At 51.9% G+C, this 22,911-nt stretch overlaps 1 protein-coding gene across 1 annotated transcript in view; it reads right to left on the reverse strand.

Moving 5' to 3' along the window:
- TGFBI (transforming growth factor beta induced) overlaps positions 1 to 22,911 on the reverse strand; it is a 33,510-nt gene that overhangs the window by 824 nt on the left and 9,775 nt on the right. Inside the window, exons 3-16 of the mRNA XM_027546438.1 lie at positions 17,369 to 17,433; positions 15,984 to 16,144; positions 15,503 to 15,667; positions 15,128 to 15,274; positions 12,612 to 12,753; positions 9,431 to 9,643; positions 8,456 to 8,593; positions 7,714 to 7,859; positions 6,754 to 6,890; positions 5,799 to 5,929; positions 3,291 to 3,415; positions 1,720 to 1,822; positions 1,055 to 1,134; positions 275 to 299 (exon numbers count right to left, since the gene is read on the reverse strand). Of these exons, the coding sequence (XP_027402239.1) occupies positions 275 to 299; positions 1,055 to 1,134; positions 1,720 to 1,822; positions 3,291 to 3,415; positions 5,799 to 5,929; positions 6,754 to 6,890; positions 7,714 to 7,859; positions 8,456 to 8,593; positions 9,431 to 9,643; positions 12,612 to 12,753; positions 15,128 to 15,274; positions 15,503 to 15,667; positions 15,984 to 16,144; positions 17,369 to 17,433 (1,778 nt within the window). The remainder of the gene's footprint in view (positions 1 to 274; positions 300 to 1,054; positions 1,135 to 1,719; positions 1,823 to 3,290; positions 3,416 to 5,798; positions 5,930 to 6,753; positions 6,891 to 7,713; positions 7,860 to 8,455; positions 8,594 to 9,430; positions 9,644 to 12,611; positions 12,754 to 15,127; positions 15,275 to 15,502; positions 15,668 to 15,983; positions 16,145 to 17,368; positions 17,434 to 22,911) is intronic.

Consider the following 22,911-nt stretch of genomic DNA (forward strand, 5'->3'; position numbering starts at 1 on the left):
GCTTGGGACCATATCCTCACCACAGGCTCCTGCCAAGTCTCCGTGCAATATTCCCAGGTTCCCAAAGCCAAAAACTCACATAAACCCTAAAAGGCTGGTATTCATCATCTCCATCTTATGGAGAAGGAAACCAGGGGTTCCGCGTCTGACCCCAAAGGCCGTGTTTTATGGCACCATGATATTCTTTCTACAGACAGCAGATGGCAGGTTTAGGCCTGTTTCAGGATAAGACTTACATAAGTCTACGAGAACGTCAAACCCAGACCAGACTTACCTAGTTTCACAGAGCTCTGCGTGGCCTGAAAACAAAACGCAAGGTGTCAAGTTCTCTAGCGGCAGTTAGACCTACGCTTGCTCATGGCAGTGGCTTTGCCCATGGCCATCCTTACTCAGAAAAAATGGGGGGCTGAGGAAGAGGACGGGGAACTGTGGAACTGCTGGGTCCTGTGGAGCCCCAGAGCCAGGCTTCCCCCTAGACTATCATCTGGCCCTTGGGGAGCTAGGCCCACACAGGGGGTGGCAATCACGAACAGGAACTCTGGGCCAAGAACCCTCCTCAGGGAGCACTAAGGAGACCCCCCTCTGTCCAAATGTAAAGTGACATATTCCAGCTCCAGACCTTTGGGTTAAGGACCACCTTCTGCAGCCTTGTGTTAAAATGCAAACTTCCTGTAACATACCCCATATTCCCACCTGACCCAAAGCAGCAGGGGAGCCTGCATGGGATCCCTGGACAAGCTGGGGAGCAGGAGAAGCAGCACAGAAAGTCAGAGCGGCTCTGAGAGGGAGGTGGGGCTGAGGGATTCTCAGCTGCGGCTTCCCCAAAGACAGAGGCTTGAAGGCCTGGGATGTCACCCACCAAGGAAACAGGCTGCCTGGGTTTTTATTCCAAACTCCCCAAAGGCCAGAGCTAAGGATACTCCAATGGGATTGGGAAGAAATGACGGGAGATCCCTGGGTGGACAGCCAAAGGAGACAGGTGAGTCCCCTCCATGGGCCCGAGCACAGGACCCACAGCTATTCAGGCCAGAGGCCCACATAGCTGGCATCATACCCTGGAGAATGCAGATGCCTGTTTGAAGATTTCAAGTGCAGAGTCTGCAAGTTCGTCGCCTCGTTCCTGAGGTCTGTTGGCTGCAGATAAAAGAAAAGGCAGCTTGGATGAGAGAGATATGATTAGCATGTCATTCACAACTGCCAGGACTGAGGGGCACTGTTGGGTTTTCTGGCTTACATCCTCAGATGAAGTCTGCCTTCATAATGTTCCTTAACTCTCAGAGGAATTTAGCCCGTGGGGAAAGAGCTCAAAGAAAGGTGAATGCACAAGTGAGGGGAGAGGCCGGGCTCCACTGTAACTTGGTTGGCAGTTAAGAGAGCACAGCCGGGGCGGGGTGCTGTAGGAGGTGTGTGCTCTGCACCATGTTCACAGCACAAAGCATGTGAAAAACAACCGGGTTCTGTTTGCGTGGGGCTGGGACAGCGAGCCAATTCAGCAGAGAGACGTCTCTCCTTCAGCTACTGGTGTAGCGCATCTGAGCCGAGAGTTTCTAAGTCGCTTTTCAACCAGCCCCAGCCATGCTGTTCACAGATGCTCAGTCCGCATGTACCACATTCATTCTCATCTTTGCCGACAGCAGTGTTTCTACTGAGTGCTAATAGCCATGTGCAGACATAGGTCAGTGGTAGGCTGAATGGGGATGTGGTCCTTTAGGGCCTTACCTGGAGGCTGCAGGACACTGGAGATGGCGTGGACCACGCCATTGGTGGCCATAATGTCCACCTCAGCAACAGGTTCCTTATTGACACTCACCACGTTGTTTTTCTGGGAGAAACAGAGACAATGATTGTTGAACGTGGAGCCTGTTTATCCCATCCACTCTTCAACCGAGCAAACCTTAACTGAGCATTTCTGGATGCCAGATCCTATGCGAATTGCTGAGAACACTCTGCTAACTGGAATAGACCCTGCCAGTGAGAGACCACTGGTCTAGTGGGTTCAATGTAGTTATTTATTTTAAACTTTTAATTTGGTGCCTGAGTATAGCTGATTAACAATGCTGCCGTAGTTTCAAGCGAACAGCAAAGGGACGTACCCATACACATACGTATCTATTCTCCTCCAAACTCCCCGCCCACCCAGGCTGCCACATAACACTGAGCAGAGTTCCCTGTGCCATACAGTAGGTCCTTGTTGTGGTGGGTTCAGTTTAATCCCTTATGTGGACTCAGCACGTTGCAATTCACAAATGCTCTTTTGTATTGCTCATTTAGTCCTCACAGCAGTGCATAGTGAAGAGGGAGCTATTAAGGCCCCACCTGAAAGAATGGGAACTCGAGAGAGGCCAAGTGCCACCTTTAAGCTGAGGAGGAGGACAGCTGGGGACAGAAGCCAGGTGTCCAGCTCTGGGGGCAGGGCTCTTTCCACTTTTCCTCCATGTCTGACTTCAGATTTTCTCACAGGGTAAATCTGTCTCAGGCTTTCCTGAAAGACCCACAGATCAGACCCAAGGGGGACAGGGGAAGTGAAGCCAGAGACCGACAGGACCCCGACGCCCCAAACCAGGTGCTGAGAGACTCTCAGACAGCCTGCAGAAGTCACAGGTCAGGCCATCCCTGCCCCCACCTGCCTTCCCACGCTTCCGAGAGAAGCTGATGAGCACAGGCATGGCTGGGGCGAGGCGAGAGGCAGGAGGAGCAGAGGCTAAGCTGGCCACGTGCTGCAAGGCGCTCTGACCATAGGGCAGGGCGGGCCGGGGCGGTCAGTGGCCTTGGCCAGTGTAGGCAGGGAGGCCCAGCAGTTTCACTGTAAGGTAGGGACCTTCTGAGGCGGCTCCAAAGGGGAATGGGTATCATCAACGTGCAGAGTGAGGGAAGGGGCACAGATCAAGTATCAGAAGAAAAGCTTCTTTTTTTTTTCTTCTGGGCTGGTTAGGTTCATGGTACAGCTCAGTGAGGCCCTGGACTTGGGGGTGATGGAGTGGGAATGGATCTTTCAAGACATGTAAGTATTGCTTATCAGTTCCTTAAGAGGGGGTTACATTTAATAGCTTCTCTCAGATGCCAATCAGATGCTTTTTTCCCCTGCAAATCTGGAAGTGCTTATTCATGCCTAAGCACAATCTCCCTTAATTTCTTCGGAAGACTCTTTTTTCTTTTCTGATAAAATGCACTCAGAGATTCAAGATGCACCTTAAACACAGCGTGTGTCTAATGCCATCCTAGGGATGAGCTGTGTCCCAGAGCCCCGGTGGCAGGGCACTGCCAGCCCTTTAAATGTTACACACACTCACTGAGCTGACTTCCAGCTTGTCGCCTTGGAGAGACTTCAGCCGCACCAGGGCCCCAATGCCTCCGCTGACCAGGATTTCATCGCCAACATGGTATTTCAGGATGTTGGCAAGCTCCTTGGCATTGCCTGCAGGTATGTGGGAAAAGAAAGCAGAGTTAATCCTAAGGCTGGTAACTGGTGTGGTCAAGGAGGGCCCAAAGGAGAAGATGCAGGTGGTCACCCCTGTAACTGAGAACCCCCTGCCCAGGTAATAAGCACTTATTGAGCACCTACTGTTTGCTCAGCCCTCTACTCCATCATTTGCATAATGATCAGGGGAACAAGTCATATGACAGTGGCCATGAAGCTACTCGTGCATTTGACGGGCTGCTAGGTTAAGTACACGCTTCTGCGATGTTGAGAAGGAGTTAATCCATTATCCTCTATGAGTGTGACTCATGTTTCCATGACTAAATAGTTGCTTGGAAAGCCAGGGGTCTTTCCAGCACCGGCATCTGAGACATTTCATCATCAGCATGGCTCCCAACAGTTATAACACAGCAGTGAAATGTTTACACATTCTGCCCTCAAATGCATATTCTGAGACGGCTGTTTCCTGAAGGGAGAACTTAAAAAGAGTCGACAGCTGCAGTCTGGAGGAGCTATGGAGCCGATGAGGTCAGGGCCGAGGGGGGTATCCCTCCACGGCGTCCCTCCTCATCACGTCTCAGCATTCTTTCCAGCCCACATCAGCTTCTCCACCAACTGGGGAAAGCAGCCAATTGCTCATAAAGGTGCACAGGCATTTCCCCAATTAAGTGTGGGAGGCAATTCTTAAAGCCGCCAGCTGCCCTTGCAGCTTCGTCATGGCCTCCCCAATACTCATATTACCAGCCAAGTGGCTGGATACCCCCAGGGCTCATGGATGGCTATTTCCAGCATCTTGAAACTGAGAACAGAGGAAGCTTGAAAGCACTGTGGGGAGTTCACTTGGTTATTGACAAATTCACATGAGTGCCATGGGATGGAGCCATCAGGTACCAAGTGATTTCCAAACACCCACAACTTCGAGCTGACAAGTTACTCTTCCACAAAAATACAGCCTGGAGGTGTCGAGCTGAGTTGGCTCCTGGGGTGGGAGGGGTCTCCTTCTTTAGAGATCTTTAACATCTGGGTCAACCTCGGACACCTGGATGGGCACCATCACCCCTCGGCATGCTGGGGTCTAATCCTGCCTGCAAGCCTGGGGGAGGGCACGTTTGGGGAGCCTTGCCCAAGCCCTCCCTCAGCTCCTGCACAACCGAAAATGAAAGGCAAGCCGAGCAGGCTGGGCCACCTGGGGAATATTCCACTCTTGCTGAACCGAGAGAGAATGGGAAGTTTACGTTCAGAATGAACTCCTGTCTCCTCTGGAACACATGTCAGCACTGTAGACACAGGCATTCATTTAGCAGTAAAGAAAATTGAATGGGACACAGACTCAGTTCACAGCTGCCAGAGCTTTCTATTCTCCACTCAGGAGTGCGGGCGGGGGGTGGTATAGATGATATGGGCCCCAAAGTTTGGCCAAGGTCCTTCCTCCTCCTCCTCAGGCTCATCTTTCTATGCTGGGGGGGAAGTCTGGTTCCCAGGCACGCATCAGCATACACACCGCAAGCCCACCCCACCTCCCATCATCATGGCCGTGATGCTGTTACTGATGGGGGACGCGTGCTCAACACCACAGGCAATGTTTATTGAATCCTCACAACACTCTAAGCAAGGTATTCTTACCACTCTTACTTTTCTAATGGGAAAACTGAGGCCCAGAGACACTAAGCAACTTGTTAGAGGTCACTTAGCTGGTAAATGCCAGAGCCAGGGTTTGACCTGCTTTTGGGTAATCCAGGAGCCCAAGCTCCTAACCACTAGGCTGTCTCTCAAACATCCCAACTCAACTGCTCAGGGCCCTGACTAGCTTCTTGGTAAAGCTTTCATCTCCAGGAGGGGTACATGGTGGTGTAGGGCAATGGCTTCATGAGCAGCTCCTCACAGATCCTCAGGGGAAGACATGCCTGCTGATTGGGCTGGTTGTCACCTACCCTCCGTTCCTTTCTACTCTTCTCCATCTTGTTTGCTGCCCAGACAGGCTGACCACTGTGAAATGCATCATTCAGGCTCCCTTGTCCTCATGCAACCAGCTGCCAGGAGGTCGCTGAGGGAGGCTGTAGCACCTAGACGCCCCCTTGCCATGCTCTGACCCCAGCAGCACGTGGTTGTCCTGTGCCCCTCGTCCTAGGGTCTCCCGGGCCATGCCCTCCCCTAGTCACCCTCTTCCTCAAGCACCCCCAGGTCTGCAGTGATAAACATCAAAAGGTCTTATCACCCCTTTGTATCATCACCCTTTCCTGGTCCCTTAACCCTGCCCACACCTCTGCAAATAATCTTAAATTCCTTTCCGTCAAACCCTTTGCCAATGGTCTCCTGCTGGAATCCTGACCGATATGATTACTTTAGAAAAGTTGACAAATGTACTTAGGTGGGTCTTTACCCATGAGTTTGTTCAGTTCTCCACGGGGCAAGGCTTGGAAGGCTTCATTGGTAGGAGCGAAGACTGTGTAGACTCCTTCCCGGTTGAGGGTCTCGGTCAACCCTGCAGACTGGATGGCGGCCACCAGCATGCTGTGGATACACACACGGAACATGTCACCTGCCGGTGGGCGCAGGGGGTCATCATGTGCCCAAATCCCGCACCACTATGGGCAGGTGGAGCCCACAGCATTGGCATTCATACCCTTGTTGGGTTTTGTACAAACAGGGAGCAATCCCAGTCTGCATCTCCTCTCCATGAATGCAAAGCTCAGTGAAAAGCCATAAGTCATCAGCCAGAGGGGGAAGGAGGAAGGGAGAGGTCAGAGCAGGACTGACCTACAGACTGATTGAGCCACAAGGGCCCTGGGGGATGTGATTCTTGGGGCTGGGGGGTGTGGCAAAGGGTGGGTGGTCTCCCAGGTTCTTATGCAGGTGGCTGAACTCGGTGGCAGAAACCACTTGATGTCACGGCACCCAGTGGTGAGTCAACAGGTCAGAAATGGAGGGAGCAAGGCAAGGAAACAGAGCGTTGCAGGGAGTCTGGGAAGGAGAGGCCAGGAAACTGCCAGGGCCTGGAAGCTGACGCTTCACAGGGCAACTCCTTACGGGCACAGGGCCAGGCATGCTCGGCTTCCCTGGCAGAAGTGGGAAGCTTTCCTTGAACTTGGGAATAAAAGGCAGCCCCTCCCTGTCCCCATGGACTTGAAGAATACCCTCCAGAAGCAACCCTTCTCAACCTAAGCTTTCAAGGTGACCCTCATCCTTTCTGAATCCCTGGCCAGGGAGGTCACATCAGTGCATGGCCAGTGTTCATTAAACCTCTGAGGGTGGGAAGCTTGACAGACAACTGGCACCCAGCGTCCTGCCCTAGCATGACCATGCGGCAGAAATCCCCTGGGGACAGGGCCAGTTACCTGAAACGATTGTCCCCCTTCAGGACGTCCATGACAGTCCCCATTGGAGGGGTCAGCATCCGGTCCATGGTGAACAGGGTCCCGTATCTCCCCCTCTTGTCATGGGCTGCGATGCAGCTGTTCTCAATGCACAGGCTCTGTAAAAGGGGCAGAGAAAGGCCAGGTTACCCGCTACCCAAAGCAGGGGCCTCCCGATTTGTTCAGGGCATATGGTGGTGGCTTCATCCACAGAGATCAGTGAATATATATGGGGTGCAGCCTTAAGACTAGGATAAAAGGATGTGCTTTCTCCAAGAAAAAAAAAATAAAAATGGTGTTCCTTAAGGTAAGAAGAGCCATCGAGGCCCCAAGAAATTTACAGACAGGGTTAATCATGAGATTATTATGTGACACGAGAGGGCCATTGACAGTGATCAAATGAAGTGAGTCTACTGATCTGAACAAATGACAGCCATCTTTAGCCAAATGGTGCAGGCTGGTCCTGAGCAAGGGCTGTTGTATTGTACTTCCTGTTTGCTATGCCAGGGTAATAGGTGGGTTTGAAGAGAGAGAAGAAACAGTTGAAGAGAGAAGAGAAGCTTTTGGATCAAGGAGGGCTGTATGGTTAGTTCAGGTGACTTCTCTTCACAAAAGCTAAGAAGGATCCAAACCCTCCACACCTCCTCCCTTTGTTCATCACTCTGGGGTCAGGTGGACAGCTGCTTACCCAGCCAGGCCAGTCAGATGTGCAATTCATTCCCAAAGGCCTCCACAAAAGGGGGTAGACACATTTGGCAAAACCCCATTTTGATACTTTGATATCAGATAGTCTTTCTAAAATTCATTCCTTCCTTATTAGAAACTAGTTCTCAGGCAAGCTCCTACTTATTAAGCACTTTTTTGTTTTTTTAAACACTAATATAACTTCCATTGCTTGGAGCTGAGATAAAGAAACAGCGTGATTTAGGACCCAGAATTTACATTACGATAAACGAAAACTCTCAGTTTCCTGCCGCCCAGAGTGTCCAGGGTCTGTCCGTGGTACAGATACTTGGAGGCCAGCTGATCTTTAATCATGTGGTTCAGAAGCAAATTCTTTGTCCGGGCATTAATCGGAGGGGTTCCATCTGCAAGAGAAGGCGTGGTCAGGTCCAGAAACTAACTCTGGAAATGAAGAGAATCAGAGACCATGCAGCAGAAAGCCTGATCCCCCTTTTGGAAGTGGAGACTGAGAAATCCGGCAAGGCTGCCAATATTCCTTAACATCTGGCATCTTCTGAGAATTAAAAAAAAAAAAAAAAAAGTTCGAGCTCATCAAGTGTGTTTGGAATTTTTCCCTAAGAGGGAAGGGAAGGCCTGGACACAACTTGGCCCTTCTCTGCCTTCTCCATGGCCATGGTTCAGCTGTATCCTCACTATGACCTCCCGACTGTCACAGTGGCAATCGACCTCGCAAAGAGAATGACAAGGGAGCACTCTGCTTTCCCGACAGACGCACACTTCAATTCTGAGGACCAGATCCCCACATGCATCCTCTGCTCTGCCAAATGAAACAGCAGCGCCTCTTCACTTTCTGGTGAAGTCACATCTGCTTTCGGCTGAGCTGGTTGGAAGCACGAACGGTCCATGGGGAGCTATAAATCTGGCAGGGTGCCGCGGAGGTGACAGCAGAGGGGCGGCTGCCCCCAGGGACACATGTGCCAGGCTGCCTTCCCCATGATACCTTTGAAGACAGAATTCATGGGGGCCAGGAGGGTCAACCGCTCATTTCCGGAGAGATGAGAGCTGAGGCCAGCTTGTCGGAAAAGGTCAATGGCTGTGGAAACATCGGAGTCTGCAGCCAACTCAAATAGCGTCTTGGCTACAAGGAAGGAGAAAGTGGGTTCAAAAGTTAAAAGTACTGTTTTCATTTACCATTCATCCACCCCAGAGTATGACATACATCAGCAGGAATGTCATCTCTTGAGTCAACAACCCCTCTAAAACACTGCTGGGGCACAGAAGGTTTGTGACATCAGGGGAATGGTCCCCCAGAAAACCTTGCTTGATGGGGAAGTGCAATGAGGCTCGGGTGGGCAGGGGGCCTCTGTCCCAGCTCTTGGTCAGGGTCTTGTCTGCTGCTGGGGAGGAAGAAAGCACATGGTCTGTGCCATGGCTTCTGAAGAGCTGACAATGCCAGTGACCACACCCATGGAAAGCTTTCTTCTGGGTTGGTTTTTCCTCTGTGAAATCCTTTCATTTCTTAGGAGTAGAACTCCCTGGAAATCCAAGATGGCACAAAGATGCTGAATGGAACCCAAGCCAAAGTCCACTCATCCTTTTCTCCCTGGGCCAGTGACCCTAGGATGCTTGGGCACAACTGAGAAAGCAAACGCTCTGAGGTCAGCAAATGGCCTTCTGTGCCCAACCAGAACAGGCAGAGCTTCTGAAAGGCTCCTGTGGTTGAGCCTCCCTAGACACTTTCCATGGCTCTCCCCAGCTCACAAGATAAAGCCTGGACTCCCAAGCCTGCAGCTCTAGATTCTTCACAATCTGGCAAAACCTGCCAGGTACCCAGGCCATCTCTCCTGGGATGCTGTGAGCCAGGTGCAGGCAGGGAAACAGCTCCCAAGATCCCTGAATTCCCCTAGGCACACCACCATGGGTGGCACAGGGGACAGAGGACCAGACAGGCCAAGGCCCCCGAGGCATGGCTCACCTGAGTCAGGGATGAGCAGCTCGTCGATGAAGTGGATCACCCCGTTGGTGGCCAGGACGTCTTTATTGGAGATGATGGGTTTCCCGTTGATTGTGAGCATGTCCCCGCTGCAGCCCACCTCCAGTGTGGTGCCCTCCAGGGTCTCCAAGGACAACCCTGCCACAATGGCTTCGGCACACATGGCCGATTTCAGGATGTGGTTGTTGAGCAGATCTGGGGGCCGAACAGGACACAGGTCAAGTCAGTACCAGCCAGGCTGACCTCAGATGTCACCTCGCTGCCTGCCCACAACTGGGAGGATTCCATCATCTCTGAGGCTAACAATCAGATGAGCCTGGGGCACCACACAGACTGGATCCTTCTCCTCCTCACTTCCTAGCCTAGCCTCTAAAACTAGCCAGGGCTCTGTGGTCAGACTGCCTGAGTTCGAATCTCACCTCAGCCACTTAGCAGCTGTGGGACCCGGGGCGAGTCACTGAGTCTGAGTCTCAACTTCCTCACTGGTCAACAGGAAGCATGCACAGCATTCATCTCTTTGGGCTGGTGTAAGGATGACATGAAGCTAAATCTAAGCACCCAGCACAGTGCCTGACGACAGAGTATATGCCCAACAAATGCTAGTGATTAGGTGGCGCTAGTGGTAAAGAACTCATCTCCAAAGGCAGGAGAGGGAAGAGACGTGGATTTGATCGCTGGGTCAGGAAGATCTGCTGAATGAGGGCATGGCAACCCACTCCAGTATTCTTGCCTGGAGAATTCTGTGGACAGAGGAGCCTGACGGGCTGCAGTCCACAGGGTCACAAGGGTCGGATGTGATGGAAGCAACTTAGCCCACAGCACGCACCTGAACTTCAGGGTGAATTCTCTTGTGTGTATCTGAACCACCCGGATGGAAAACCTCAAATGTGTTTACCGTGGGATTTTTTTTATCTACTGATCTTTCATAAAAATGAAGTGTGGTAGGAAAAGATGAAAAACTGTAGCATGTGAAAGTTCTGAATCATCTGAAGATCTTGTTTGTGTTTATTTGAACCCAATTCCCTGGTGGCTCAGACAGTAAAGAGTCTGCCTGCAATGTGGAAGCCCCGGGTTTGATCCCTGGGTCACAAAGATCCCCAGGAGACGGGCATGGCAACCCACCACAGTATTTCTGCTTGGAAAATCCCATGGACAGAGGAGCCTAGCAGGCTACAGTCCATGGAGTTGCAAAGAGTCAGACACGACTGAATGACAATCACAAACACAAGGGTCTGCTTAGCTGCTGTGGTCTGCGAGAGGTTGGGGGTGGTGATCAGCAAGCCATGGTCTCTGCTGCCCCACTCACCCCACCAGTAAATCAAAAATAGAATCGTGCTTGTTCAAGTGCCGCTTTGGCATTAGGGCAGGGGCTGGGGGTGCTGAGGCTACAAGGAACGGTGGAGGGAGATGTGGCCAGCCCCTGCCAGGCAGAGCTCGTTCTGGGACTGGGGGTCATGGGGGCCCTCTGTCTTGTGTTCTCAACACAGAGGCAAGTTTCAATGTGTCCTGAGGGTGGGAACCAAAACCACAGTGTCACACACAGGAGGAAGCTCTGAGACCCAGCACAAGTGCTGAAGGCCAAGAAGACCAGCACGGACCCGTTTCAGCCGGTGAGGAAGACAAAGGACTGCAAGACTGCTATGGGAACTAGGCCTTGGGGATTGAGTTTCTCCGGAAAGGAAGGGAAGGCTAGGGTGGGGTGGGGGCACATGACAAGAGGGTGAGCCAGGCCAAGGCTGGAAGCCAGTCTGCCAATGGGCACACCAGCCCAGGGCCACTCCTCACCTGTCTGCTAGCCCGCTAATAACCAGCCTTCTGTAAGGTGGACCAGGACTGCCTGCCTTGGCACTTGCCACCACAGCCCCTCACACGGGCCCTGGCTTTGAGCAGTTTCCTGAGCAGGAAAAGGCAGGAGTGCAAAGGGGATAAACCTGGGGAGTTTTCTCACTTTATAAGAAGGTGTTCTGATACAAAAATAAAAAGGTACTTGGTACAAAACATGTTTTAGGGGGAAAACAGTTCTAAATAAAAAGCTAAAATGCTGCGCTGCACCCAAGTCCCATCTCCTAGGAAGCCTTCAGGACCCTCAGGTTGCGGGAGCCACCCCACCCCCACCCCCACCCCCCACCATCCTCATCCCTGTGACCTTGGGAGCATCTCCATCAATGCACTCAGCACATCAGATTCCAATGACCTGCTTTTAAGCCGTCACACCAACTAGGCTTAACCTTCCCTGACCTGGACCGCATTCACTTTGGCAGCCTGGATTCCTGGCCCCACAATGTCTGGACACAACAGCTCCCCATCTGTGCTTTCAGAAATGTGTCCTTTTCCATCCCTATAGAGCTGCAAGGAGAACGTTTTACATTTATGGGGTGTCTGAAATGCATTAGGCGTTTTATACAGCACATTTCAAAGGTGGGTTTAAATAGATTCAAAAGAAGTGAAGTCATCCCTGGATTATATTTGGGAGGAGCAAGTGTGGTTGGAGGGTTGGGGTACACAGGGGACTGGGGGCCTACTTCCCTTTGCAGGGAACTTGGGGACCACAGGCAGCGTCTTAGGAGTCCTGGAGTTGGGGAAGGGTGGCAGAGCCTGGCCTCCCCTTCTAACCTCCCACACAAGCTTGGTCCTTCACCCTCCTCTAGGAGTAACCAATGCTCCACCTAACTTACCAGCCTGAGAAGGTGAGGAAGGATGAAGAATGAAGACGAAGCAAAGAAGAATCAAGAGCTGACTGTTACTGGTTTTTAAATATAATTTTCGACTATCCCTGAGGCCCTTGGCCAGACACAGGAAGAATTCAAGGGTCAGCATGATGATTCCATTTCAAAGATGCCAGGACAGACCACCCCCTCCCCACATCTCCAAGCTTGCCCTGGCTTTGATCATCTGGGCCTTTAACTCTTCCTGACTCTGGCCAGACCTTACTTTGGACCTCCAGCAATGCATCCTTCCTCAGCCCAGCTGTCCCCCTAGACAAGGCTGCTGGACTCCTTATTGGCTCCTCTGACTAGGGTTCTGCTCTGACCTCTGCGGAGACAGGGCCAGCTGGGAGCAATGGGACAGGATGACAGGTGGCACGTCTACTTGGACAAGAACCAGCCTGGGGCTCAGTCTGCCTACTCTAATGAGGCAGCAGCAGCGGCTCCGGGGTGCTCACCTCTCAGGGCCTCTGGGTCCCCCAGGATCCGGTTCAGGGTCTCAGCAGGGATCTTCTCGAAGGCCTCATTGGTCGGGGCCAAGAGCGTGTACTGGCCGTCACCTTCGAGCAGGGTGTTGAGCCCCGATGCAGCCACGGCAGCCTGTGGGCAGAGAGCAGATGGTGCGTTCCCTGAGGGCTCTGGGAATCTCCGCACACTAGAGGCACACGAGGTCTCACCAGTGCCCCTCTGGAGGGCTCCCGGCTTTTGCAGAAGCCCCAGATGTAAAGACCGAACCAAGGCTCATTTCTCCCCATCCCTCCGGTGAGCTCTGCCCACTCTGGTCATCCTTGGCTGCTGCCCTCTTTTCCTCCTTTCCAACCCTGGGCCTTGGACCTGCAGCATTCCCTCTGCCCTTCCCTTGCTTTTCTGACTCCTATTCCTTCTTTGGGCTTTGACTGAAATGTCATTTCTCTAGATGGTCAGCTTGGCATTGCCCTCCACCCCTACCCCAGCCTGCCCTGCCTACTACCCCCTGATGAAAACAAGTACCTTTCTATTAGACACACTTGCACAGCTTGCTGTCCTCATGTTGCAATTCAGTCGTTGGGTGATGATTATTTGTGTGAGCTCTGTTAGCGTAAGGATGACATAACTCCTTCTCTACAGAGCAAGCAGATGGCTCTTCTAAAAGCATCCTACTGCTATCAGGATAAGCCACAGTCCTCGCTCAGTCTCCAAGGCCCCACAGGGTTTGACCCCTCCAGCCTGGCCACTCCTACCTTACCTGTTGGCTCCCTAGTGCTCTTCACTCAGTCCTGCAGGCCTCCTTGCTCGCCCTGCTTCTGAGCCTTACTTCCCCTCTCCCTTCTACCAACTTAGCTTTTGTCCCCATGTCTCATATAATTGGCCATTTCCAATGTTCAGGCCTCAGCTCAAAAGTCACCTCTTCCAGACAGACCTTCCTGGACCAACTAGACCCTATGGGTCTCCCCTGCTCACCACTCACCGCCTGACTTCACAGCACTTAGCACCATCTGTGATGGCCTTGTCTGTTTCTTGTTTGTGTCCCCCAAGAATGTAAATGCCAGTGAAGACAGAACTTTGACTTGTTCTCCTCTATTCCTCTGAACACACTAGGGAAGTAGCAGGGGCTTAATGAGTACATGTCAGCAGAAGGAAAGACGGGTATTAAGGAGAGCCAAAGGGAAGAAGAAAGCAAGGAATATTTGCAAAACCTGAACAGTAAGAGGAGGTTACTCAGTGGGGACCAGCCGCCGCTAATCAAAAGCTGTGCCACCGAGTCTGTGGGAACAGCAGCCCCCTGCAGACCTCCAACCTTTGAGTGACCCAGAAGGAAGGCAGGGGAAGAGGGTGGACAGTGAGGTCCCCAGGAACCCCCAGAGCCTCCTCCTGAGTTTACTCAAGTGCCAGCCCAGCCTGGGGGTGTTTGTCTCTCTGTGTTGGAGATCTCCAGGGGAGGAACCACCCCACTCCCACTTGGCATCCTTTGTGGTCAGGAAGTTCTCCTTGAATCAGGGCAAAAACCCTGACGGGGCAGCCTGTGCTAACTTCCTCTGGGCAGCTGTGGCTAAGAGGAACGCCCGCCTGCCACCACAGCTGTTAGATAAATGCCTGCTGGCAGCAGGGCCGGAGCAGCATTCTGGGACCCAGAGCAGGCAGAAGCCAAGCCAGATGTCAGTTCCCAGGCTCCCATGTCTATACTCGTGGCCTCTCTGCTGGTCTGGGCTCCAAGGAAACAGGGGGTATGAATGGAACAAGGATCCCGTGGTGGGGACATGTGATCCAGAAGACCATGCAGCCTGAAAGGCCATTTCTCTAGTCCCACAGGTAAACACCAGCATCTGGCAGGAGGAGCTTCCCACTCCGGAACACATAATGCATTCCCAGGCTGCAGAACTGCTGCAGCCACGATCTTGGAACTTTCCAGGGGAGTCAAGGAAAAGAAACTTTACAAGGGAGAAGTCCAGCAGGGGAATGTTCCCAGCACAAGATTATGATGTCTTCCTATGGTCAACCTGACCGCCTGATTAGTGAATTCACCATGTTTATAGGCAACCAGTCCATTCTGAAGGAGATCAGCCATGGGATTTCTTTGGAAGGAATGATGCTAAAGCTGAAACTCCAGTACTTTGGCCACCTCATTCAAAGAGTTGACTCATTGGAAAAGACTCTGATGCTGGAAGGGATTGGGGGCAAGAGGAGAAGGGGATGACAGAAGATGAGATGGCTGGATGGCATCACTGACTCGATGGACGTGAGTCTGAGTGAACTCCGGGAGTTGGTGATGGACAGGGAGGCCTGGCGTGCTGCAATTCATGGGGTCACAAAGAGTCGGACACAACTGAGCGACTGATCTGATCTGATCTGATCTGATGGGCATCAGAGGAACTTGCTCCATGGTCACCTAAATGCCCATGAGCATAAAGACATGCTCCACCTCTCCCACAGAAGAAGGCCCTCATGGGAGGCGGTGTATCCCCAGGCCTTCCCCCGCCCAGAGGTAGTCCCTTACCCGCAGGGTCTCGAAGGTGTCCTCGATTTCAATGATCTGCTGGATGTTGTTGGTGACGGTGGAGATGACCTTATCAATGAGATGCACCACGCCATTGGTTGCGTGGTGGTCCGCTTTCAGCAGGCGGGCACAGTTGACGGTCACGATCTGCCCAGAAAACGAGTGAGCGTGAGTGGTTAACACCCTGGAGGCACAGCCTGTGAGCCCCAGGAAGGGAAACCACAGGACAGAATGTGGAGAAGCAGGTGTAGGAGGCAGAAGACTGTCCATAGGTGACCCCGCCTGGAGGACACGACCCCAGAAACCCGCCCACACATGCACCAGATGCGGCTCAGGGTGGGCACAGGGCAGAGCCGTGGAAGCAGGACTCCCTACCCCGTTGGGATAGTGGTGGATCTGGATGTTGGAATTCTGGTACATGGAGGTGAGGGCCATGCCGTGTTTCAGCTCGTCCGTGAGCACCCGTCTGTCCACCATGTGATAGCGGAGGGCGTTGAGCAGCTCAATGTTGACGTTGCTCACCAGGGAGTCCAGCACTTCCTAGGAGGAGGGTCAGCGTGGCCATGAGGGGGCTGCAGGCCCCACACTCAACAGATGGGTCCCTGCCACCCTGGGAAAGGTGCCCCGGGGACTCCCATTTCTCCAGAGCCCTCTCCTCTGTGAACACTGAGACCTGTCTGGCCACTTAAGTGGATGGAGCGTTGGGAGCCGCCTGGGGAGGCATATTTTAGCTCAAGTGTCATGGCTTTATCTGAGGGCTTAAGGAAGATGTGCCCTGAGATGGTAGAAACCACCACAGAGTCTCAGTAAGACGGTCCCCAGGATGAAAGCCCTGGGCATAAGAAGGTCATCTCACAGCTGGCAAGGAGGACCAGGCCTCGTTGCTGGGGGCGAAGATGGTGAAGCTGCCGGGTCCTTCCATCTCGGGCCTCAGCTTCTCTGTGCGGTCCGTGTACAGCTGAGTGGTGGTCGCACCGACAACTCCCAGGGTCTCGTACAGGTTAGAGAGTGGCAGGGCTGCAGAGGCAGACGGTAGAGCAGGGATGGCCTGCGGGACTTCCCCGGCCAGATCACACCCTTCCTCATCTGAGCACACCCACTGGAGGAGGCCAGACACAGCCTGCTATGGGGAACCGGAGAGGCCAGTCACCTGCTTCTTAGAGCAACTCCACAGCCAAGGGCTTCCCTATGTGAGCTCAAGGGATCAGTCATGTTTAACTACAGCAGAGCAAAGCTTTTGTTCATAGACAATCAGATAACACAGGTAGGAACACACACCAGAAACAGATAGCCCAATTACAAGCTAGTCTTAGGGACTTATCTAGTTGTTTTTGAAACTGGTTCCCTAATGGCTTCCACTGGAATGAAAGAGATCTCAGAAGTGCTGTGGGTATTTGCAAGTAATAAAATGTTGTTTCCTGAAATAGCCTGAAGCTCTGGAGGACCTTCCTCTCACACCCAGAGTTTCTCCTGTTCCTTTTAAAGGAGCTGAAACTAAGGCCCTGAGGCACTCCCCCACCCAGTTCCTTCTCTTCCCCATCCCACGCTTCCCGCCTGTCCTGCTACTCAGTAAGAAGGCCATGGCCCCTGTCCATGCCACCCTCTTTGTGACCTTGGTACCAACGAAATCACCCCCTATCTCCTAAACCTCAATCTCACACTCTCAACTAATGAACTAGCAAAGATTTCCAAGTTAAAAAAAAAATCTTCCTAGCACAGTCCCCAGAGGTGTGCAGGACCAAAGGAAAGGATCTGATTTCACACAGGTGAATTCACAGGTACCACACTGTTTGTGGGCCCCGATGGCCACTCATGGTACCCTTGGCTGACTCTGGGAAAGCCAGCCTGCTACTCCCATCCCTACAAGCTCCAATGGGCCAGGTTCCGACAGTTAGGTGGGGTGGCCTGATGTGCCCAGCCCAGCCGTAGGCCTGGCCTGCCCTGTCTGCTCTCCAGCAGGGCTGCTCAGCAATGCTAGATGTATTTAGAATCTCTTGCAGCCAGAAACAACAAAGGCAGGAGCCTGTGCCTGGTGTGGAGGGCACAGGCAGGTCAGGACCAGAGTATGTTCCCCCAGCGTGTTAAGGAGGTCAGCTTGCACAGGAAGGACAGCGTGGGAAACTTGCTGTTTCCAGCCTTCATCCTCTGGACCCCCATTCAGACTCTGCTGCCCCTCACGTGGGTGCTCCTCTTTCCCTCCCTCCTCCCCTCCATCTGCGCCAACAGGCAAGGCTTATTCACCTGCAGGACAGCCCTTCTCTCCCGGGACCTTCTCATATCCAGGACAGCACTCGTAGCTGATGACTCTGCAATGAAGACACGCACGTGTATTAGGCAGGGCTTCCCTCCCCTCTCGTGTCATTGGTCTTGCTCTGGGAAGGGACGTGATGCGGTGAGCACATAGCCTGCTCCTGGAGGAGATCACACGCTCGGTCATCTCTCACCTCTCGTCAGCAAGGAGCTTGTCACACCTCCTCGGCTTTGCACATGGTGCCAGCGATGCGGTCACTCACAGTCATGCAGCTGGGATACAGCCAGAGGACTGCGGCAGCATATTCACAGTGGCAGTACACGTCCTCACCTGAAACTTATCTCCAGCATAATCCACGAGGAACCCAGTGGGAAGAACTGCTGAGAGGCAGCAGGAAGGAGCAGGAGGAGCTCCGGAGCTTTCTGGTTCTGAGTCCGCCACTAACTAACCAACCCAGGCCTCGCCAGCCAGTCCTGTCTCCTCTCTGGGCCTCAGTTTCCTCATCTGTAAGATGTAGACATGTACCGTGTGATGGTCATTGAACTAAATAGCCCATGAACTTCTAGCTCTCTGACTTAGTAACCAAGAAGGGTAGCATATTTATGATCAAGTCTTATTCCATCTTCAACCAAATTTTACAATAAAAACAAAGCTCTTTAAGATGCTTACTGTTTCCTTAAATTAAAAACAAAATTTTAATCAACGAAAATCTTTATACGGTTTCAAAATCTACAAAGGGTTCAATAGTAAAGTGTTCCCCATCCCCCCTCATCCCTCAATCTTCCTTCCAGGAGGCAACTGATATTGCCAGTTTGTGAGATTCTTTGTATTTGGATGAACAAGACTGGCAGTTTATAGTTTTAAACTTTGATGTCACCTGACATTAAAACTTAGACCAGCCCATCATGGCTTACTCACCACCTTCTGGAGGTCTGAAACGTAAAGCTTCAGTCAACCCAACATCCCAGGGAAACCCAAAAGACTGAGGATTTCAAAGAGCAACACAAGGAAGTGTTCCAAGAAAGACTAGCTTCGCATCAAAACCCCCTGTCCCATCGAAGGCCATTCCTGCACCAACGCTGTGAGCACAGACTCTTCCTTGGCAACCCTGGGACCTGAAGCCAACAGCCATGTCCAGCCACTTCCTTTCTTGCCATTTGTCCTTCAGGACAGGAGAGAACACAGCCTTGAGTCACAGCAGGCTTACTACAGAACTGCTCACCACAGCCTCTCACAGGCTGTTTAATGACATAGATAGAAGAGAAGCAGGCAGATGGGGCAGAAGTTTGGGCTTTGGGGGTAGGAGGGAGCAGGTGCTACTCTCAATGAGCCGAGAAATTCTCCTCTCACTAATTCCACTGGAGTTGTCTTGAGGAAGCCCTGGGAGTCATGTGAACATGAAGCCTGGTTCATCTGTCATCCAGGGGGCTGTCTCAGAGACAGATGAGGATACTCAGGCTGCCAGGGAGCTACAGGTGTCACTGTGCCAGAAACAAGCCCCTAGGACATTCCTGAGGAGCGACATCACACGCTCTCTTCTCTGCCCTTCTTTCTCCATCCTTCTGACTCCTTCTTCTCCACTTTTCTCTCAGCCCTCCTCCCATCCCATTCCTCTTGAACCTTTCAGCCCTGCTTAAAAGGGTGAAACAGGCTAGTGGTCTCAGGACTGATCTCGACTGACTCACAGTTTTATTTTTGGAAACCAGTCATCGTCTGCAACAAAAGTGAGATCTGATTGCCTTTCAAAGGCAACGCAATAGGATTAGGAGACGAGGCTTGTCATCTATCAGTAACTCGCAGGGTGGCCTTGAAAGTTCATTTCTCTCTCTGGGTCTCAGTTTCCTGATTTACAGAAGAAGGTGAAGCTAAACTAGATGATCTCCAAGGTTCCTTAAATCTCACACTCACAGTTCCAACCAATGGGATAATTTCTAGGGAGCAGAAAAGCACTCTTTCAAAGGAGGAGAGTGTCTGCCAGCATCTCATAGTTAAACGTAGGGAGAGCCACAAGCCTCAAGCCCACAGGACTGGGGACACGCATGCGTGGACTCTCAGGCTTTGTCTGATAAATACCGGGGCTCTGTGGTGGGGGTTGAGGAAGTGGGATGGGGTCAAGTCTCACAAAGCTTAGGAGAGCTCACCACAGGAGAGCTCAACGGCTCACCGGGATTCCACTGAGAACAACAGAAAACCAGCTCCCCAAGAGTAAACTCACGGGTGGCCACATATATGTGGAGGGGAAGGAGGGGTGACGATGACAGGAGAAATGGAGGCTGCCAGACAGGTGGGGGAGCAGGGACATCTCAGCATGAAGGAGGAAGTGAGGGATGGAGTCAGAAAGCTGCAAATGTTTTGGGGGTGAAGGCACTTCCAAGGCTTCCGGCTGGGGCGGGTCAGATCCAGGACTCTCCTCACAGTTCACCAAGTCAAGACCCTTCTCCATTGCTGCTGACAGTGTACATATACAGGGGGAAGTGGACTTACTGGAAAAGTCTAACATTAAAAGGACACTGGGGGTCTCTCCGATGTGATGAAAGCTAACCCCTGGCAGCACTCGCTGCCTCTCCTCTCCAGGTGGGCTCTCTGGACATGGGGGACACACCAACCCTTGTGGGGGCACAGGCCCCCAACCCCCCGCCCCCACAGCCAAAGGCTGTCTGCTGGTTAGCCCAGTGTGGGTGGTTCCTGCCAGGACACCTTCTGACCGTCTCCTAATCCTCTCATGCTGCTGTCCTCTCCCTCCTCTTCCTGAGTGCTACCCACAGCCTGGCATCCCCAGCACTTTCTGGGTGCACGAGATGAGCAAGCCTCTCACCTCAGCCTAGTGGCCTTCTGGGTTGAAACACCTCCACATCTAGCCGGTTCCCTGCTTGACCATCCCAACAACACAAGCTCTTAGAACCAGTCCACCTGGCCCCGGAGAGGAAGAGGGCAGCTGGAAACTGCAGCCCAAGAAGACAGCCCATTGAGACGATCCTGACCAAATCTTTCAGGACTGGCACACCCTCTTCTCAGCCCTGTGTGTCACCTTACTGGGGCTCTGGCCCTGGGGACACACACGCAGAGCTGTGGGAGACGGGGCTGGAGTAGTCACACAGTTGTGGGTCTGAGGGTGAGTGCAGAAAAGCATGAGAACCGCAGGGAGCCCCCAACCATGTCTCCCCAGTTCCCTGGCTTTCCAGCATAGAGGGGACCAATCTGCTGGTCTCTGACTTGAATCTTATCAGCAAAAGCTGCTCTGACTAAAGACTCCTGGCTTCTCCTTGGCCTGAAACAGTCCAATAAGCAAAAACCTCAGAAAAACATCCTCTAGGGCAATGAGACACAAATTTTCTTGTTCTAGCTTCTCAGGTCAGAAGAGCAATTTGAGGAATAAAATCAGAGAAGGTTCATGACTTAGAAGGGAATTTGAGGGAGGTAGGGGGTGGGGGGACAAAAAGTAGTGCCCATCCGAGGTCTAAGAGTTGAAAGAGAGTTTGAGAGCTCTCCTCCATTCCCCTCCAAAGTTCTACTCACAATTGGACAAAAAGAGAAGCATTATTTTTTTTTTCTGTCCTCAGAATAACTGTCTAAGGAGTTAACATAATAAGTTAAAGCAATCACTCTCTCCCAAGCATGCTGCACAGTTTTGGCGGCTGGGACAGCTGTAAATGCCCAGGGACTGACAAAACTCTGAAACAGTGGAATAAGGAATGGGGCCTGAGAGCCAGCTTCCTGTGACCGAAGGTAAACCATCCAGCACATCATGATTTCCAAGGGAATTGCAGAGCAAATGCAAACTGAGGTCGTCTAGACATGCACCTGCCTGGACGGGGGTTCATTTTCTGCACTCGACTGAGCTCTCTTAAGCCTCCCAGGAGAAAATCAAACTCTTGAACTCCTGGTAAGAAAGGGTTTGTTTTAACCTGCTGTCCAGCAACAAAAATTCCACTCTCACCCCATTTACCAGGGTCCAGATGGTGAGTGATGAGATAGAGCCGCTGAAAAATACACTGACATATTTGGTGACAGTCTGTCTGTATGTGGCATGTGAGGGTCTTTGGGGGGATCCTGGATGCTGGCTGTGTCTCTTCAGCTCCCATGCTCTCCATCTGATTAGAGAGGGAGCACCCTTGCAACAGGCGTTGAGAATGACTGCCAGGCTGGGGGTGAACAACCAAGAAAAGGTTGGTGGCTCTGGGCCAGAGGGCCTCTGCGAACTCCAAGGAGGCCTCCTCTGCTCCCTGCGACCCAGAATCATAGGCTTCAGGGCTGAAGAGAGAGACCTGGGGCAGATGACCCAGGTCCTCCAGGGCTGCTCACTTGACTTTTCCCCATGTCACCAACGCTAGCTGCTGTGCTCAGTTCTCCTTGGGGGCAGCACATATCAATAGAATAACTGGGCCGCCTCCACCTGCCAGCAGATGACTTAGGCTTTCTGAGCCTCAGTCTTCCCCTCTGTAAATGGGCTAATGATCATACTGATCTTAAAGGGTGACTGTGAGAACCAAACAAGCTAACCTGTGAAAAACACTTACCAGATGCTTGCTATTTACTAGGCGCTCAGTCGTTGAGCTGTTTCTTAAAAAATCCCAGGTATAAACTTTATAAAGTTAGGTTAATAATTTCATTGAAAGCCATGCCCGGCATGAAACCACTGATCAAATCACATGTAATAAATAAATTCCCCATAACACAGCTGTCTAAGTTAATAGATAGGGCCCATCGGGAGAATCCCATGGACAGAGGAGCCTGGTGGGCTACATACAGTCCATGGGGTTGCAAAGAATCAGACACAACTGAGCGACTAAGCACATTGCGGTTGTAACATATTATCACAAGTTTAGTGATAGTGACTTCAAAACCACAAAAATGGTTCGATGCACGATACTGGATGCTTGGGGCTAGTGCACTGGGACAACTCAGAGGGATGGTATGGGGAGGGAGGAAGGAGGAGGGTTCAGGATGGGGAACACATGTATACCTGTGGCGGATTCATTTTGATATTTGGCAAAACTAATACAATTATGTAAAGTTTAAAAATAAAATAAAATTAAAAAAAATGTATTATCTTATAATTCTGGATAATAGTGTCAAAAGCTGGCCTTATGAGGCTAAAATCAAAGGCTGTATTCCTTCCCGAGATTCTAGGGGAGAATCTATTTTTGTCTTCTCCACATCTGAGAGGATGCCCACAGTTCTTGGCTTGTAGTTACACCACTCCAACTTCAGTTTTCATTGTCATATCGCCTTCTCTGACTCTCACTCACCTGCTTTCATCGCATAAGGACCCTTATGATTATATTCGTCTCGTCAGATAATTCAGGATAACCTGCCTTCCGCCACACCCCCACCCAGTGCCTTCACTTAATCAGATCTGGAAACTCTCTTTTCCCTTGTAAGGCAACATCTTCACACATTCAGGATGAGGATGTAGACAGTATTAGTGTGACATCATTCCACCTACCACTTACCCAAATGGTACATGGACTCACGTACATACTCAGGAGAACAAGGTTTCCTGTCAGCTAACCTGCCTCCGAAGAATTGATGC

The sequence above is a fragment of the Bos indicus x Bos taurus genome, chromosome 7 (genome assembly GCF_003369695.1).
Source record: "Bos indicus x Bos taurus breed Angus x Brahman F1 hybrid chromosome 7, Bos_hybrid_MaternalHap_v2.0, whole genome shotgun sequence".
In the NCBI taxonomy this organism is placed as follows: Eukaryota; Metazoa; Chordata; class Mammalia; order Artiodactyla; family Bovidae; genus Bos; species Bos indicus x Bos taurus.